The following is a 19,710-nucleotide window of genomic DNA, read 5'->3' as shown; positions in this document are numbered from 1 at the left end:
ACAACCGCCTATCGCACCTGAAGCTGGAGTGCTCCAGAACAATGCATGGGCATTGGATAAGCTGTTCCAATACCTTTTCTTGAAGGCAGGATTATAGTAGTGCTGCTAACCTAGCTCTGAGTTCTGATAGATCTCTCTGTAGGAGAAGCCTTCTCAGCCCCATACACAACACAGTCAACTAACATATATTTGCCTGTCCGTTGTGGCACAGTTTTTCTTTGCATGCCTTTCTAAGTATTTATTTGCAGACTAAGAATTTTTCTAGCATTTCTCTCCCCCCCCCCCCCCTTCTTCCCCCCTGCCCCCCCCCCCCCCCCCCCCCCCTTTAACCGATTAACCAATTTTAAAATTGCTTATTTAAAGTTACCTACATGAAGGCCTCGCTTCATAAAACTGTGTTCTTTGTCATACAGGCTGATAGCATGCCTGAAATGCCACCAGAAACAGTCACAGAAGAGCAATATACAGATGAACATGGCCACATAGTGGTGAAGAAGGTATTGTCAGTTATGCCCCTTGCCACCTTCTTACTGTCCTATAAAAGAAAGGATAAACACATCCGCATACATGCTAGGTTTTCTTTTGGGAAGGGGCATGTTTAAGAGTATAGGATGGAAGGAACCAGAATTTCTGTTCATGAGAGATTCCAAAGTTGGAAAAGTTATTTTGATTCACAAGATCAGTCTGTGTTACAGTTTGTAACTTGACATGACATATTTTGTTAATTTTCCCACTTAAAGCCAATGAAAACTCTGCATAGATCCACATTTCTGAGAAAACAATAATAAAAATCCCACCACCACAAAAAACCCCAACCAAAAAAACATACAACCGCAATTTTATCTAAGATCGTGTTTGCTTTTAGTAATGAAACTAATGGAGGGGTGAGTCTGAAAGAGTCACCTAAATCCACACTTTAGATCGTCACATTCAGACCGTGCTTCTAAAAGTGAATTCTGCAGAGCACAGAAGTAGAAGAAGAACGTCTGTGCTCCTTGCTTTATCTGACAGCTCAGTGCTTAGAGAATTGGTCTAGGACTTGGGTGAATTCTGCTGGTGGCCAACTCCATCTTGTGTCTCCCAAGATGACAGGACTGCCCCTCAGCTGGATAGCATGTCTGTGGAAGCTGGTTGAATTCATATTGATATAAACAACCCCAGCCAGATATTCCTGGGCACATTGTGCAAGAGTAAGCATGACTGTATTCTTCTGGGTAGGTCCATGCCTGGGAGGGTACTACCCCCCACCTCTGTGACTTAAGTATAGGTGACCCAACCTGATTGAGCATCACAGCAAACACGCTTTTGGACAAGATGGGAGGTAACGGGTTAATGTTACCTTGCCAAAAGAGGCTGGGGAGGTAATATGAAAATGCAGAGCTCCAGGTCATCCACAGAAGGATTGCGTACCCATCCTCCTGAGAAACTGATCTCATCGTGGGCCCTGTAATTCTCTTCTGCCCCTCTTTGGCTTGCCAATGCCTAGAAAGCTTAAGAATCAGATTAGTCTCTTTAAGTGGGTTAATTCTAGCTCACTAGTTCAGCAGTATCATCAGTGTTACAATGTGATGTCCAAGTCCCTCTGGGAATCGAGTTCTAAACATCTGATAGCCAAGCTGCTAACCTCTTAAATTTCAGAAACCTTTTCAAAAATGCCAGACTGAAATTTTTTTTCTCGCAGTTGTAAAGTATGTTTTCTCTCTAAAATACTATACCTCTTTTTCTAATAGTAACTACTGGTTTAGAGAGTCATTCCAGTATCTATATTGTGCCCACTTGTCGAGTAAGTTTATGGAAGCTTTGCTGTGTGGTAACCTAAGTAGGGCGAATGCTTCAACTTGCAGCTTTACTACAAGGTTCTTGTGACTATATGTGTTAAAGACTGAACCATCTATGTAGGTTTTGCTGTGTTGGAAAAAAAGCCCTTTGAGTAGAAAATGCTATCTAGAGAACAAAAAGGAACATATTTTTGTTAATTCTTTGTGGGACAAAGCTCTATTTCATTTCTTCAGGTAACTAGAAAGATCATCCGGCGATATGTTTCTCCAGATGGCACAGAAAAAGAGGAAGTCGTAATGCAAGGAACACCCCAAAAACCTGTCACTGTCGAAGAAGGAGATGGCTATTCCAAAGTTGTGAAGCGGGTTGTGCTGAAGAGCGACAGCGAGCAGTCAGAGGTCAGATCTCTTTCCTTGTGATGGTACAAAGCAGCAGTACACCAACAGTGTATTTTGTAATGACGTCTTACTCATGCCAACAACATTCGGGTTCAAATGATACTTTGAATAAAGTTTTCTTGCAGATGGAAAGGCCTCAGAACAAAGATGGGGAAAAGGCAGGGCGTGGGGAGGTGGGTAGTGAAAGAGGGCAGTTTTCTCTGAAACAAAGGCAGGATACAGAATCTGTGTTTTATAAGAAGTACCAAAGTCATAAAGAAAACAGCTTTGTACTAAGATGACATATAGATAAATGGAAAATCCATATTTGTTGTTATACCTCTTAGTCTAATGAGAGAATTCATGAATGATGTAATGAAATTATCTGAAGTTCTCTAGGTTTCTACAACTAAGCCCTCCTAAATTCATACAGTTATATTAGGGTGTGTTCTTTGCTTTGAAAAGGCTAAAAAAGAGAAAAGTATTACTTTAATGTAAACTGTTTGTAGAGCCAAGTAATTAAAATTAGAATGTAAGTGCTTCTCAGTTTATCTTTTCCTATGTTAGTTCACCACGTAGCTCTACAGACATCTGTATCAGCAAAATTAAGGTGGTGACAGAGGGCCAGAAGCTAGTAATAGTGCTTACTTTCAGCAGTACTCCAGCTGAAAGCAACATGTAACAAGTGGTCACTAGAAATGGTAAGAAGGTAACTGCCAATCTCTCCTGCCAGAATTAATTCTTTGTGAGTAAGGTAACAAGAAAACAAAGTAATGTTTGGGGTTTTTTTTAGGTAGCTGACCATACCAGAGCTACTTTTTATCGTACTGAACCCACGGGCATTAAATTTGTGTTTTGCCAAATAAAATGTTTGTCACTTTCCCATGGTTTTACAATATTCTGGTGTGTTGCTCCTGTAAGAGTTCCTTGTTTTTTCAAGTGTGACTTCTCTCTCAGAATAACATCTTAATATGCAGTCTGATACCACTGACTCATACTACCTGTGCAAGTACAGCAGGGATTCACAGCAAGAGGTCCACTCCTTCCGTGGTGTAACTTGTGGCCTGGGCAGTAAGCCTGTGGTGTGGGGAGCAAAGCGCGATCTCTGCTACCCTCAGGCCAGCTCCGGTTCCAGAGGCAGTGTTCACCCCGCCAGCATAAAGCTTCTCAGCAGAACGTATTATCCAGGGCTGCATCTGAAGCGACATGTATCTTACAACGTCTCCTTCCAGAGCTGTAAAGCTGGTAATAAAATGTACATGCACTTTTCAGAACACGAGATGCTTCTTATATTCTTGTTCTCTATGGCAACGATTAAGAAAGAATAAGTAACTACAAGCTTTGTTAGTATCCCGTATGTAATTGATATCCAGTGTACCTCTGCTTTCTAACCTCACAGGTGACCCTGTCTGAACCCGCTGTTTTGCCTAGTGCCTCCAACTTCCAGTCTGAACCAGTGGAGGGCCGGAAGGTCAGCAAAGTCATAAAGACCACTGTAGTGCAAGGGGAGAGAACGGAGAAACACCTGGGGGATGCCAGCCTAGCTACTGATCTTCCATCAGCCAAAGAGGACTTTGAAGAGGTAAAAACAAATACTAAATGAGTGTCACAACATACCTGGGGACAAATTCTGCTCTATTGAAAGTGTTGGGGGAAGTGTCATACCCAGCTGCTGAGTATAAACCTCTGTTGCTATACTGGGCCATGTTATAGTTTTTGTCTACAAAGTGTGCACGTGTGGGGAAGCTAACATTACAGAATTAGGTATAAAATGTTAAGATTCTGAAAAAACACCACCAACCAACCCAACCCTGGAGGCTTTAAGTAAAGTTGTGTGAAATCATGGGTGTGGTTACTGTTCAAGAAAAAGTTTGTTTATATGTTACCCACGTGGAGCTCATTTTAGAAACCGATACCGTTAAGTCTGCTCTCTGGCTAAGGCGATGTATTTGTCCTTGAAATAAACAGCTGCCAAGCTGATTAGCATCTTTCTTTTTTTATGCTTTTTCTGATCAGTTTAGACATTTCAGTAATAGAAAAGTGATACTGTATCAATACAGCTTTTTTCTACAAGGAACTGATAGCACTTCACTCTTAATCCATTTTATTGTCCCTTGGAATAACGCATGTAAAACACATCTTAAAGATTTGCGTGGATAAAAGTAGTGTGTCATTAGCTGCAACAAAGGTACTTGGTTTGGGTTTTTAATCTGACAAAATATCTTATAAAAATAGATGCAACAGTATCAGGCATGGTCTGGATATTTCCTGCCATGCCATGCTGTCGCAGCTTGCAGGAAGAGAAGAGGTGCTAAGCTGTTCGGTGGCAAGGGCAGGGCTGTGGCCCAGCAGTCAGAGCCCTCTCTCCTGGCGGTAACAAAACAAGCAGCAAAAATTCACGCAGAGACACGCACAGGAATGGCTTGGGGAAATAACACTTTTCCCAGCTTGCAGCTTCTAGTTTAGTAAATCACGAAGCCTGGGGAAGATACCACACAAAAACCCACATCCAGCCAAAAGGAAAATGAAAATGCTGCCTTTCAGTTCTCGTGTTTTCTATGAAGTATTAGTAACAGCAGATAGTCTCTGGAAAAGCTTGCCAGGCTCCACTCTCTGCTTGTTCCCACCTCAGTACAGTGGAGGCTCAGGAGTATCACCCATCACATGTGTGTACAACTGTTCCCGTACTCTCACCCTGAGAACAGGCAGCTCAAGGTGGCAGTGGGGACAGCTGTGAAAGAAAAAGTATTTTCTGTGCCAGGAGAAAGGTCGCTGTAGCAGGCTGTCATAAACAGAAAGCATGAGTTCTCCAAGCGTGGTACTGTGAAACCTTGACCTGGGCTACCTTCAGAGTTGAAAAGAAAGCCCCAAGACATGCTTCGGTACAATTGTTAGTCAAATGAAACTACCCTACACAAGAAACTGTATCCAATATGTGTATTTGAGCAATATTTGAAAGGATGCAAAAGGACAGGCTGCTGTTTCTCTTTTTTGGCTATTCATCACTTTCTCAGCATTCAACTTCATTAACATAGAGCACTAAGGAATGAAGAGCAAATACCTTCTGTTCTAGGTTTTTGTTTTAATTTGAAGTTTATGTTTTAATTTGAGGCTTTGAGCTACACAGGTAACCAAATGAAAGTCCAACTCCCTGCTTTAGTAGAGAAAGAAATCATGAAAGATGACGGATCCATTATTAAAAGGTTTGGTGTGGCATGTCACTGACCTGTTACTACAAAAGGATTAACAAGCCCAACAAATGAGTGGATTTAAGCAAGTGGCTGAAGTGAAGTGAAACCACTGGCAGCATCTATAACTTTATTTGCAAGAGTACTAAATATGACTACTAACATTCTGTTACAGGAAGGGAAATACGCACTGGAAAAAGTCTACATGTGCTTGAAAAGCCTCAGTGAATAGGGCAGGGGTGTGGTGGGTTCACTCAAGTGCCAGGCAGCTGCTCCCTAACCCTCCTGGAATGGGGGAGAGAATAAGAACAGCAAAAGGGTGACAACTCATGGGTCAAACAAAGAGTTTAGCGAGGGAAGGAGAAAGGGAAGAACAACCAAACAAGCGATGCAAAGGCAGTCACTCACCACCTCCCACAAGCAGAATTACACCCAGCCAGTCGCTGAGCAATCATCACCTTGGAAAACATAATCCCCCACCCCGCTTCTTCCTCTACTCCCCGTCAGTATTGCTGGGCGGGATTCCCTATAGCACGGAATATCTCCTTGGTCAGTTGGGGCCAGCTGGCCTGGCTGCCTGCCTTCACCGCCTCCTGCCCACCCCCAGCCTACTCACTGAGGGGGGCAGGGGGAAATAAAGAGAAAGTGCAGATGCTGCATAAGCACCATTGAGCCGCAGCACTGGCCAGTTACCTACCTGGTTCTGGGCACACCTGGAAAACAGTGCCCAGGCTGCTGTGAAGTGAACTGCACCCTGGCCAGACCCAGCACAAAGGGGTATGGCTGCCTGGCTGACTTCATAGGAGGTGACACAGCGTGGTTTACAGTTAACAACAATAATCAAGGTTACTTCAAAAGTATTTTTTTCATACCAGTTGCCCCTGCAATCATTTGCTAATTTTAACATTATCAGAATAGACAAGAGGATACATGAGGATAGACAGATATATGCATGTGACAGTTCAGCCTTTCGAAGAATGAGGCAGGGCAGATACTAGGAAAATATTTGGCAGGGGAAAAAAAGCGCTACTGTAGTACAGCAAATGTAGTCATTCCTACCACACAAAACTTGAGCCGAGGCTGCTCGAGGCTAGGTGTCTTTTAGAACCCTTGTCTTCCAGAATCAATCGTGGCCATTGGGGTGGTAAGGCCAACGTTAGCCTTTGAAAAAACATCCTGACCAAAGTCTGTAATTGTAACGAGCTGTAGGACACCTCCTGGTTTCCAAGCTAGTGGGATGGTGTCACCAGGACACACTGGGAGCCGGAAGACCCACTGCATCTGCTTTTGGGCAAAGGGCACGTTCTTATCAAAGCGCCCCATCTAACGGAGGGAACTTTGGGCTTCTGGGTACAGCTAAGCGAGAGACGCCCAGCTGCCCTATGACAATTACTTTTATTTGCCATAGATCTGGAAGGGACTTGGTGACGTTTAAGGTTCTGACTAGTAAAGCAAGATGGTTCCAAATGAGGCAAGAGAGTAATAAATAGAATAGTTTAGGACACTAGCTCACCACAAATGTAGTTTTACTGACTGTCAGAAGTAAGATTTGTTCAGAAGTAAGCATTCGAGAAAGTAATCAGCTTCAATTACTGTTGTACAGGACAACTCTGTGTGTTGACGTTAAATACAGCAAATAGAAGGTCTCATATGAATTTCAATGTATGTTGCATGTCTGTGTGTTACAGCATGGTTTTGCTGGGCATCTCAAACTGTGTGCTTCACCAGCGCATAGAGATTAATTGCTATTAGTTTACATTATGAAAGCTCATTAAAGCGATGCCACGTGTTGTATTCAGAATGCCTAACAAATATCTGACCTCGGTAGCTGGTCTGACTGCCAGCTACAGCTCTTCTCATGTTACTTTAAATGAAAAAGCCGTAACACTGCAGCTGAAAAAGAGCGGTTTTTTTAAAACCTTTGGGAACCACGGGCTTTTAAAGACAGTTTTCTCATTTATTTTGTTTTAGGACAACACTAAGTAAAGCCAGCACACAGAAGAGGACTGTGATGAAGGATCGGTATGGAAAACACGTTCACATAGAAGAGCTGGAAGACACACCAGAAGCGCTACCACAGGATGATCTCCAACATGACCTCCAGCAGCTTCTCAGACACTTCTGCAAAGAGGACTGGAAACAGGAGGCGAAGTGAGAAGCTGCCACCCCTCAACACCACCGCATAACCATCCATCCCGTACGCAGCCTTCATCTTCTCTAGCTGTAGACATTCTTACCTACATAATCACCAGAAGACACTGCCACTTCTACTTGTGCAGATGCAGTGAATTCATTTATTTCCCCCACCCCACCACCATATTTGATTTTGGGTTTTTGTTATTTTTTACCCTGTAAGCTAATTTGTGACCAAAGATAGCATCCTTCATTCAGGATGATTTATCCACCGAATCGTCGTCTTTGTGCCGTACCGGGAATATTTCAGCATCGCCACTTCTCACTGTTCCTTTGCTTCTGCACTAGCTTCACAAATTTGCATTTGTCAAGCCGACTTCATCTACAGGCCTCTTCAAGTGACTATGTACATGCACCACAAGAAAGGGAGTTAACGCGTAAACTGTATATAGCAAGAGTATGTGGACTTACAAGACTGCAGAAAACACACTGCCTGTGACTACAATTAGCGTCATGGATTACAAGGTCTATTGACACTGCTGAACAGCGATTAATAAAACAATGTTAACACAATCGACTGCAAACACAGACTGACCAAGGAGGAAGCACTGCAGATCTACTGCATCCGTAAGACTTCCAGTTTAGGGATCTATTATAGTTAAAGGCTCTAAGAGTCAGGCTAAAAACCTGGAAATTCAGCTGTTCTTGCAAAGTAACAGCTGACTGTGGCCATTAATACTTCTAAGACCTTCGGACAGCCACTTAAAGATTTCCAGCAAAAGAAAAGGAAAAGAAAAAAGAAAAAGAATACCCAATTAGGTAACCAACTTGCTAGCAGCTATATCTATGGCACATTTGCATACGGTATTAAAATCTTTTAGATCTGGACATGTGGCAGGGTGTATTAAACAATTATAACTACAGTAGTTTCCTGTTTTCATCACTGCTTAGCAAACCACACTGTCTTATTGGTGGTACTTCCTGCTGGCCACTGCACTGTAGATAACTATGGGAGAAAGACTTATCCACTATACAAGGAGAATAATTAAATCACCGTGTTTTATCGAGATTGCCTCTTATCTGATACATGCATGTGGCATTTGAAGGTCAAAACCAAACCCTCCTATAATCATGTCAGCTTGTTAGCCCTCTTAGCACTGAGCGAGCAGTTTTTATCTTCCAATCAAGTGTTTTTTAAAGAGAAAGTGCTCACAATCCTTGAAAGCCAGTTTCTGTTCATATTTTGTTATCTATCTCTATATATAATATATATATTTCTAAAAAAAAAACCCCTCTGAAAACCACGATAGCATGTCTGCACTTTTATTTTCAAAAAAGGGAACGTAGAGATCTGACATTTTGGTGTTCTATACCTTAATAGTTATTGGAGGGAGCTCCATAGTGTTTTAGCATATATAATACACACACACTAACAAAATGTTTTTGAACAGCTATTTGATTTTTTTTATAGTATACTCAAAACCAGAGTAAAACAAATCCTCTCCTCTAGGAGTAATACTTTTCCCAAGCTTATCTGGCCTTCTAAAATTATTAGGTTGGTTGTTCTTTTTTAGTGACTCACTCAGTGCTCAGAGCAAGGGCACTTCCTCATTAAGGTAATGATGCCAAAAGCACGAAACATCTGGGGAGTTCTGGCTTCCTGCAGGCAAAACAACCCGAGGTGTCACACTAACACTTTTTTGGCAGGCCGGAAAACAACAAAAAAAAAATAATCCCCAACAATGAGTGTTTTGGCAGCCAAACCGAACGAGACCCATGATGAAACATTTCATAACGCATCATGGCTTTCTTATTGTCAGAGACAGCACAGGATGATCTTCAAGGATGGGGCTCTAAAGAAATGCATTTCTGTTGTGTTATTTGCGGTGCAGATGATGTTCTGTGTAACAACATAATGGTTATTCACCTCTTATTTTGATTTTTTGCTGTGTTATCAAAGAACTTGAATACTGTGAGAAGAAGTGACTTTTAAGTTGACGAATCAGCATCTTGTTCCCATGGTGATAACACTAATTGAATATATCTATGAGGGCATGTATTAGTTAAAAAATAAAAAAAAATACAACACTAACAATACATAGCTGCAATGTGTACAATGGCTGATTTAACTAAATAAAAATGTACAAGTGTTAAATGTAGAAACAACGGCTCGCTCTCATTTACTGGCAGCGCAGCACAAAACGGAACAGCGCTCTTCGGGAACCCCAGCTGAACTACCATAGTTACAGTTCCTCTGTAGGCAGCTCCCAAAGGAATGGGCGATTTTTGGTTTTAATTGTGCCATTCAGTGCTGATTGGGACGTGCCGGTCTGTTATAAGTGAGTGACAAAGGTGGTTTTCTTTAATCACTGCTAATAGTTTTTCACAGGGTATCCAGCTGCGTTCCCTAGTTATTATAGCAGGCCTGGAACTGCGGAGTTGTCCTTCAAGAGTGGCTCAGACTGTCCCAGCCCATTACTTTTTCAGCACCCACTACTCGTTAAGTGCCCATATTTCTCAAGCAGCAGAAGGATAGGGAAGAACAACAAAGGGTGAATATCTGTCACATCTTACATCCCTGTAACACACATAGAACACTGGGAAGAGTCAGTTTTGTTGCCAACTGAAAATGTTTCAGTGTAAGTCCATTACTGCAGGCAATGCTCTGGCTAATGTAACCGCTCACAGTAACCCCAGTCTCTGCCTGACCCCCACCTTCCCAGTCATTCCAGTAAGTGGAAAGAAACCATCACCAAAGCCTGGGACCCAGAGAGGTGCTGTCGCAGCAAGCTGGGACACGCAGCCTGCTGGTCAGGCCTGCCTGCCCTCCCAGAAACTCAGACACTCTCTCCAAAATGACAACCTGACACACAACTCAGAGTGGACACATTTATTTTAAACTAAATAGCCCCCAAACCCACAGAGACTGACTCGGTACATACATGACCAATGACTGCTGCAGGTACAACGCATACAGCCTGTAATTTCAGGCCTTCCACAGTGACCACTTTCAAAGAACAACAAATTTGCCTAAGAAACGGAATACAGACTGTTTCAGCCACACCATCACCCTCAAACCTTCCCCACCACTTCCCAGCTATGAACCCTGCAATTGCTGCAAGCTGTCAGCTCTTGAAATGCCCGATAAAGACGACACCTATTGTTGCAATTCCTGCCAGCAAGGCATCGACACCAGAAACAGAAGCTGTATCGGCACCCTTGGCCGTCCTCTTCCAGCCCCTGTAGGACGCTGGTTTGCCTTCCAAGGCCTAACCCCCTTCTCAGTACCAACTGCGGCAGCGGGCACAGGCCACCTCCACTTTGTCTGCCCTGTCTGCCCCCTCCCCGACCAGCAAGGCAGCAATTAACACCACCCAGCAGGCTGCCAGAAGTTGCTTTACTCAGGGCCGTACGGGAAAAGGGAGTCAGGCAAGCGATTTTGGAACGCATTTCTGACGCGCTGCAAGGATACGAGCAATATCACTGCTCTGCTTGCACGCCATGGGGCTATTAAGACCCAAGGCTGTACCCAGAACTGAATCTTCTCTAGTTGTTAAAAAAAGCTGCCAAACAAGCAAGAACATGCAGCCACACGATGACCACCCAGCAGAGAACCCACTCACGCACATCCCGGAACCCTGTACCTGTTTACCCCACAAAAGCTAACAGTGTTTCCAGGTCAGCAAGTGCCTAATGAGGGCACCAGCTTTTTGACTGCAGTGACCGACTCCCTTTTCAGCTCTGTCAAGTCAACATCCTTCTCGCTTAGCCTTAAGGCTGCCTTTTTGATTAATCTGTCACCAGCTTTCCTCTATATACTGAATCAGTCCCTAAGTGATCATTGCATGAGCCCAAACATTGCTGCTGCAGAGCTCAAGGCTGGAACAAAGTGTAACTGTCCACTTACTTCCTGGGAATTACAGGCTATGCATCTAAAACCAGCATGCCATTTCAATACACACAGTTGAAGAGATTGAACCACCAGCATCTACTACCAGCTGGAGTGCTTCAGAACACACGGCGTGCTCAAAACCCGCCAGATTTGCGGTGCAACACCATGGCTTTCACCGAACTAATACTGCTATAATAGTACAGACCTCACAGAGCAGGCAGGTGGAAGAACGGTATGTTTGGTTATGCGATGCTCAACTGGTGTACCGCTGAAGGGTTAGGATCCAACAAAGACTCTCCCCTACAGCAAAACAAAACCCCAAAAAGGATTTTAAAAGAGCAAAGAAACAAATAGAAATACGCCATTCTGATTCCCTAGCTTGTGTTTGTGCTTTGCTCTTCATGTTTTTGACAGGTGACTGCCCACCAGTATTCCCTCTTCCTCTTTCTGCAGTTTCAGCTTCATGTTCTCATGCCAACACGACTCCATAGCAGGAGCTGACACAGTAACAGGATTAAATAGAACAGAAGGCTGGCACAAGGCTCTGGCACTGCTAAAGATCAAGCATTCCTCAAAAGCATGTTAGAGCTTCTCTTTGCATCTCTCAGAAATGAGAGGCTGGCCAGTTGGTTGGAAGGTAGGAGACAATGCCCAGAATCACCCCACAAGCCACCACATCACCCTCTTGTTTCCAAACCCAGAAACAGGCAACTGAGCCACAAACAAATCCTTCCACTTGGCTTTGTTACTGCAGGAAGGACCTTAATCCCCCATCGCACATGGCAGTGGGATTTCAGGTGCTGAAGATGCCTCTCTAGCATTCCGCCTCTGCTGTGTGATAACACACAACCCTTCCTCTAGGTGAGCAACCAGCCCGCTCTGGTCTGCGGCCATTTGGTACAGGCAGAAAGGAGGAGGGAAGATGAGCAGGGCTGGCCAGGCAGCATTACTCTGGGTCACGCTGTCACAGCTGTGTGACACAATGAACAGAACATTATAGCAAAATGCTGCCTTACATTACAGACTATGCTAAAACTATCCTGGTCCCATGAGAGGACAACAGCAGTTGACAGAAAGCAGGTAAGAGCAACAGAGACACCTCCGGGCTGTGCAACAGCCTGCGATCAGATCAGGAATAGCAGATTCACAGCATCACTTAGGTTGGGAAAGACCTTTAAGATCACTGTGTCCAACCGCTAACCCAGCACTGCTGAGCCCACCACTAAACCATGTGCCCAAGTGCTGCATTACACATTTTTTAAACACCCCTAGGGATGGTGACTCCACCACCTCCCTGGGCAGCCTGTTCCAATGCTTGACAACTCTTTCCATGAAGAATTTTTTCCTAATAATCAAACTAAATCTCTAAATGTGAATGATGCTTCACATCAGTGAATGCAGGTCCAAACCAGCATCTCCCTCTCTCAATACAGAGCAGATTCCAGGTGTATTATCATCTTGAGTTGCTTCTTTCACATAACTGAGGTACCACTTGTCCAGTAAAGCTCCATTGATCTGAGGCAGCACCTGGCTCCCAGCCCGCGTTTCAGACTGACAAAGAAACATCACTGGACAGCCAAGGGACCGGTTTGGTCTTGGCTCCAGACAAGACAATGAGCACAAGGGTGAAGACTTTTCCCCTCCCAGTTTTCAGCAATCAAAAAAGAACGTGTCGGAATTGTATCACTGGCATTAACAGAATTTTTGGAGACAACATGGGCCAAGTGTTATTGTGGAGATAAGCGACTGACACAGGAAGGGAGGAGAAAACATGGAAGCGATAACCTAAGTAATGAAGAAAAGAGGAACTGGCATGTGAGGGAGGGACGTCCCACTGCAGTACTTCCATTGGCGAGTCCTTTTCTCATCTGTTGTATCCAAACAGTGTATTCCTCTGACAGCCATATAAGAGACAGACTATTTGTTTTCCGGGCGTATTTTCAAACTGTACAGAAAGCCCCTCTAGCTTTAGACACCACAGTTATTTGTTGACAAGGCAGTAAAATAAGTCATGAAATCATCCATAAATCGGTAAAATCATTCACACCAGGTGTACATAAAGACACAAGCTGCACTAAGTCCTCCCTACATCCCTACAGGATGCTATCTTACCTCTCCAAGTTGGAGAACATCAAGGTGAAGGAAACGAAATACAGACAAATACATGAATCCAAGATAGTTAAGGGATTGTTCTTTGAAATGATGCAAATAAGGGAACTCAGTCCCAGCCTTTTTGGCATTCACCAGCAGTCTATGTTTTGCAATAAAAATAATAAAAAATAATAATCTGTGCTAATCAGCATATATAATAACACAAACAGCAAACACAAAACCCCCAACCCTTCTCCCCCCCCCATTAAACCGAACACGGAGGAGCCTGCCTTGCCCCAGCCGTGCCCCAATAGGCTGTAGCCCCCGCAGCAGCAGGCTCTGCTCTCCTCCAGCCATCTCAACATGATTTCCAAAGGGTTAAGAGATACCAGCCTCACCTCTGCAGGCTGCCTACACACTTTTCTGTCTCTTTTATTACGAGCACAGAAAGTTACTATTACTATATTACTACCTCCAGTGCTAAATGCAAAAATGTGGGCAATTAAATTGCCATGTGTAACAGCTGGCTGGACCCGTCTGAGGCCAGGTGGAATTCACCTCCACCGAGTTCTTGCTCAGCAGTAGCTGGCATCACACACCACTTTTATTAAATAGCCACTAGAGAGCAGCAAATCATCAGCGTTTAACAGAAAAAAACACAAAACTGCCACGGATTTTTCACGTTGAATACTCCAGGATTGGCAAGAAACTTCCCATCCCTTATCCCAAACTTTAGAACTTAAATATGTGTGTATTCTATTTACATACGTACACACGCACACAGAGCTCTCCCCTGCAATACAGCAAAGGTAAAAGTCAGGCAAAACAAGGCTTCAATAAGGATATCAGCATACTGTGGGAATATTTACATCTCCAAATATTTACATTTATTTGCTTGAACAGCATTTACATCCTTTCATTGCTTACTTTCCGTGGGTACTGAAGCAGATGGCTCATTGTCTGCACCCAGAGCACGCACATTTCACTGGGGAGTATTAAAGCAAGTTTTGTACTTGCATGTGCAACCAGCCTCATCCCTCACACAGTGCTAAGAGTAACAGCAACAGGACACAAACATGCTGTGCAGCCAGTGCTTCTAGACAGATCAGAGCAAAACATCTAGTTTTTTGGTGTTTCCCCCCCTCCCCTTTCTTTTTTTTAAAAAAAACAAACACTTTCTTTTGGATCTGTAAAGCACAAATTTTTTTCTCCAATTTAATTCACTTATAGCCAGGAAAATATTTTTTTCTGGTTAACCAAGATCATTTAAAAGAAAGAAAGGGGAGGTCAAACGTATTTGCCCTACTATTTTCACCTTAGATGACTAAGCCCAGCGAGGATTTTAGAGATAAGAGACATGGCTATATCCCACTTGGGGGCTTAGCCCAAGCCCACTGAATCCAACCCTACACTTCTGTACTTCAGAAGGCTTTTTTATCAGGCCAAATTTGCTGCAGCTAGTAAAATGCTCAACAGTTCAGCCACATTGTGAAATGGAAATTACAGTCGCTTTCTATACACCTCTGTGCTCAAAGGCTTCCAGTGGTTCTGAAGTTGAAATATCTGACAATTTTATCAAAACGGATACCCAGATCCAGCATAATCCTGTGACCTTTTTATTGCTACATTTGACATGTCCATATCTCCCTCTGAGCGCGCAGATTTGCTTTCATCAAAGCTCATGTCCCTGCCCCATTCCCAACAGCACAACAGCTCCCGCAGGCACGGGGGAAAGCCGGTTCACGTTCCCATTACATCAGGCAGGCTTGGGGAAAGCAAAGTACACAGCAAAGCATGCAGGGAGCCAACAATAAATGAGGGACTTGAAAACATATTTCAGAGTTGAAATACATTACTGTAGGCTTAAGAACAGATACTCTTCATGTCAGCTTTTAGAATAACCTATCTGCTATGCAAGTGCTGCAACAGCATCAGCTGTTGAACTTGCACGTAGGGGTATATGCAGTACTCATATTGTACACAGTTGTGATGTTTCAGGCTTCAACTCACTCAGAAAGTTTCCTTTTTCCTCAGACACCTCTGCCGTACATAGATCATCAGATCGTAAGTACCATGAGATTATCCAATAACTTTAGCAAGTATTTTTAGGTTTTTTGAGGTTAGTTTGCTAGAACAAGAACAGAGCAAGCTAGTTACCATGTTTTGTTCAGTAGGTATTTAAGAACTCTTTATCACACCAGCCATTTGAAAATACAGCTGGGAAAGGGAAGGGATACAACAGTTTCCCCCTTCTCCTCCCCTATTCCTTCTCACAGGTGAAAAGCATGTGCCTGTACTTGATGATGATGCTGGTAGAAAAGCCCAATTAAAGTTCCAGAAAAGCTAAACTACACCTGGGCACAGTAGAGTGCTTTTCTTTAAGATGAAACTACTGCAGAAATGCTCATTAAACTCAGAGAGCATTTTGCATTGCCCGCCTGAATTCTAGAAGTATCTATTAGAAAAGTATTTGTCCACAAGCAATTTTCATGGGGAAAATCAAAGTGCAAATCAAACACCTCTCCTCTGACAACCACAGACACAGAGTGAGGCTTTCCCCACCCCTACCCCCTAACTTCAAAATTAAAGCTTAGCACCCAGTTTTGACAAATACTATTTTTCATCTTTTATTTTTCCCTGTCAATCTATGCATCACTGATCAAAGTCACATTCTGCTGAGTGGCAATGCTGACATTAGACGGACATAATTCAAACTACAACACACTTTTGTGGCTAACTTTCCATACACAGGGAGAAGTGTGACTTCCACAGCATTTAAACAGTGGATATTGTGCAATACGGTTCATCTGTTTGATACACATGAACAGACTTAAATAGGGTCTAAGCCTGCAATCATTATCAGAGACACACATTCTGCGAGATCCTGGAGGGAAACATTTGGCCTCCCTCCCCCAAAGACCCTGACCCCAGATGCTGAACAGCAGCCCTCGATTTCTCCACCAGGAGAGAGATACCAGAGCACCTCTCAGGTTTTACTTTGGGCTTCAGTAACTTACTTTCACAAACATAGAAGCATGTGAGTCTTCGGCAGAGTTCTGTAAGGCAGGTTTTACCATCTCCACTTTGCCAGCATTATTTCTGGATTGCTTTCAAAAACTAAGGCCAAATTCTTCCCACAATAATAAAGAGGAGAGCAGACTTCACGTCACCAGTTTGACTTCATCCCATTATCCAGCAGTGCTCTAAACCAGCACTTCAAGAATATTTGCACAAAAAATTATTTGTTCAAAGAATTAAATATGGACAAGTACATCTCAATCACATCTCCATCAAAGAAAGATAAAGGCATTCTGAGACTGTTTTGCTGTTACTGATGAAGCTAAACCACCGTGGTTCCATCTCTCCACGGTGGCACCAAAATAACAGCAACTGACATCCCACAGCACAGTGCCTGTTGCCAGTAGAGAAGTGTGTTAAGTGAACGTCACATAATTAGTACACAATCTGCGATTCATTTTAATGCAGTTAGTAAATTATTTCAGCATTTATCAATCCATGAAAAATTTGTGAGAAAAGAAGTTGATCTAGTCCATTATTTTCCATAAAGAGCACGCCAAGGTTTGTCCAAGAGTCTGATGACATACGAAGAAAGACTTTCACGCTCTTGCTCCCCATGTAGGCTGACCAGAATGGAGAGGAGCATGTGTACCACATGTGAATAATCAACAGCAGACAAAGCATTTACATAACTGTTTTGAGCTGGTGAACACTTACTCCAACCAGTACCTCATAAGAATCACAGAACCTAACTATTTATTTTGTTTTGTTAAGGCATGGGCAATTCTGAAGATTCTGAAAAACTCAGGCATCACAGTCCTGGCACATACCCAGTAGAAATCACAATAATAATAATAATAGGAATTACATTTATAAACAGTATTTTCATAAAGTAGGAATAAGAACAGCAGCACATTTGTCATGAAAGGGCACCTAACTCTATAAGCCTTTGAAAATAAACCAGTACATTTAAATAAACTGCTCTCATACTGCAGCTTGTATATACTTGAAGGTTTTCAAAAAATGAAACACATCATTTAAACAAAGCTTTGTGTACGCCAGTTGAATATCAAGCACAGATGTCGGCTAGCACAGGAGGAAGCTTGCCTGGCAAACACATGCTCCATTTTCTATGTTTAAAAGACACTTTGAAAATGAAAGCCTCTTACTTGCAGCACAAGAGTTAGAAAAAAACAAACCACCCTTGCTGGTCTAAAACTTTCAGATTGTTTTCTTTACTGTGTAAGATTTAAGATTCCTGCCCCATGAGGGCACACACAGCCTTTTATCTTAAGTTTTTACAACAAAGAGCCTCTGCAGCAGGACCAAGCCACCTAGCAAGAACAGCAAAATAGCAACTCTTAACAACCATCCACAGATCTTCACCTACATCTGGCAGCCTCCTCGCCGCTCAGATAGCGCACACCACCTACAGAAAATACGCTGTTTTCCAGTCATAGGCTACAGCATCTCTGCCATGCACAGCAAGGCCCCTCCAGCCACTACTCACCAGTTGCGAACAGCTCACAGGAGAATCCATCCACTCTTCCATATTGAAGGTCAAAACACATCTACTTCTATCATGAATTCCTGAATATTTCCTTTCTGATCACTGCAAATCTTCCCTCTAATAGCAGCACTAAGATGATCTCTAACTTTTCAGCAAAAAGCCCAGCTTCAATTGCACTCAGAGCCAGTATGTGAGGCTGTTACCCCAATGGGGAACAGCTGGCATTTACGAGGCAGTTACTCCAATGGGGAACAGCCGGCACCTTGCTCGCACCTGACTCCTCCAGGTGCAGGCCAGCACCAAAACCCAGGGCTGGTGGGACGGGGCTGGGAGAACCCCATCTTGTTGAAGATGTCCCTGCTCACTGCAGGGGGGTAGGCTAAATCACTTTTAAAGGTCCCTTCCAACCCAACCCGTTCTAGGAAAGCTTAGCATGAGGTGCAGTTACACTTGCTCTTTGAAGTGGTAAAGGAAAATAATAATAATGCAAAAACCCCCACCAACTGCACATATTTATATGAAGATACTGCAGCTAGCGAAGCCTGAAAACATAGCTGAGTATGCGCTGGGGACGGATGTATAGATTAGAAAGTGCCATAGCCTTTACTTCTTGAATGGCGCTACATTCTTTATGAGTAATTTCCAACTGGTGCTGCAGGACATATTTACTCCATATTTCTGTTTGGCTTTCAAAAGCCTTGGGTCATTCACTCCAGACTTTAGCAAGGTAACCCATCTCAGACGGAAGGTTTGTGTCCCTGCTGCTCCATGTGGACAGCCGTGAGTGCCATGCCACAAGAGATGTGCCAGCAAAAAAGCCAGTGAGGCTCAGCTAGGCACTGCGCCACTTCACAGGTGTGCTCTCTGTTACAGTTTCGGGCAAATCACCAGGCTGGTGCCTTGCTCCTGCCATAAGGTCACACCAACCAAACAGAACCTGGAAAAACTGGACATGAGAAACTGCTGGGTGAGGCAGATAAGCAAGGGAGGAGCTGACAAAAGTTACAGAGGATGATGCGAGGAATGCCTGCCCTTCACAGGGCCTTAAGGGAATTAGGCTCTCACAGGTAACTGCAGGGGCGTATGGGGGACCTCACAGAAAGCAGACGCTTGTAGGTAACTGTAGAGGAATGGAGGCAGGGGGTTGATCAGCATTGATAACATGCAGCTGTGGCCTGGCCTCAGAGGCAGTGGGTTGATGGACATGGACAATGTGCAGCTGTAGCTCCTTCCTGCTAAGTGGTTAAATAGCCCCGAGGAGTGTAGGAGGAGCAGTGTGGTCTGACTTCTAGAGGAAGAAGAAACAACATGGACAGTAGAATCTGACTGATGGTAAAAGCCTTGTTGCAGTCTGCTAGTTTGATTGTGCTGCAACAATTGGTACCCTGTGTGAGGCTGACTGAGTTAGACTCCGACTACAACAGGTAACCATATCATAATGCCCTCTTATTAATATTATTATTAAATAAACCACCAATTATTATACCATAATAATACTGTTATCTAGAGGGAATAATAATAATGTTATCAGCCATACCAGGTGTGGGTATAGATTTAGTAAAGCTGGGATCATCCAGGAAAAAAGCAATCATGAGCAGGTTGTTTATTTAGGAGGGGACTGAGGCAAAGTGAGGTACAGGGATGGCAGAAAGAAGGGTCAAGAAATGGAAAAAGGGGTAACGCAGTCATAAAAATGGGACTTGTGCTTGATCATAGCAGGCA

At 43.5% G+C, this 19,710-nt stretch overlaps 1 protein-coding gene across 50 annotated transcripts in view; it reads left to right on the top strand.

Moving 5' to 3' along the window:
- Window positions 1-9,640, top strand: part of ANK2 (ankyrin 2) — a 355,697-nt gene extending 346,057 nt beyond the window's left edge. For 49 of the 50 annotated variants that reach the window (XM_040584986.1, XM_040584977.1, XM_040585216.1 and 46 more), the window contains 4 exons: window positions 414-497; window positions 2,013-2,177; window positions 3,556-3,738; window positions 7,316-9,640. In XM_040584986.1, coding sequence (XP_040440920.1) covers window positions 414-497; window positions 2,013-2,177; window positions 3,556-3,738; window positions 7,316-7,330 — 447 coding nt within the window. In that variant the 3' untranslated portion in view covers window positions 7,331-9,640. The remainder of the gene's footprint in view (window positions 1-413; window positions 498-2,012; window positions 2,178-3,555; window positions 3,739-7,315) is intronic. The other variant, XM_040584932.1, reaches the window with a different exon arrangement.
- The last annotated feature ends 10,070 nt before the right edge of the window (window positions 9,641-19,710 follow it).

Source organism: Falco naumanni, chromosome 1 (genome assembly GCF_017639655.2).
Source record: "Falco naumanni isolate bFalNau1 chromosome 1, bFalNau1.pat, whole genome shotgun sequence".
NCBI lineage: Eukaryota > Metazoa > Chordata > Aves > Falconiformes > Falconidae > Falco > Falco naumanni.
Note: the sequence above shows the minus strand (reverse complement) of the source record. Positions and strands in the feature narration are given on the sequence as shown.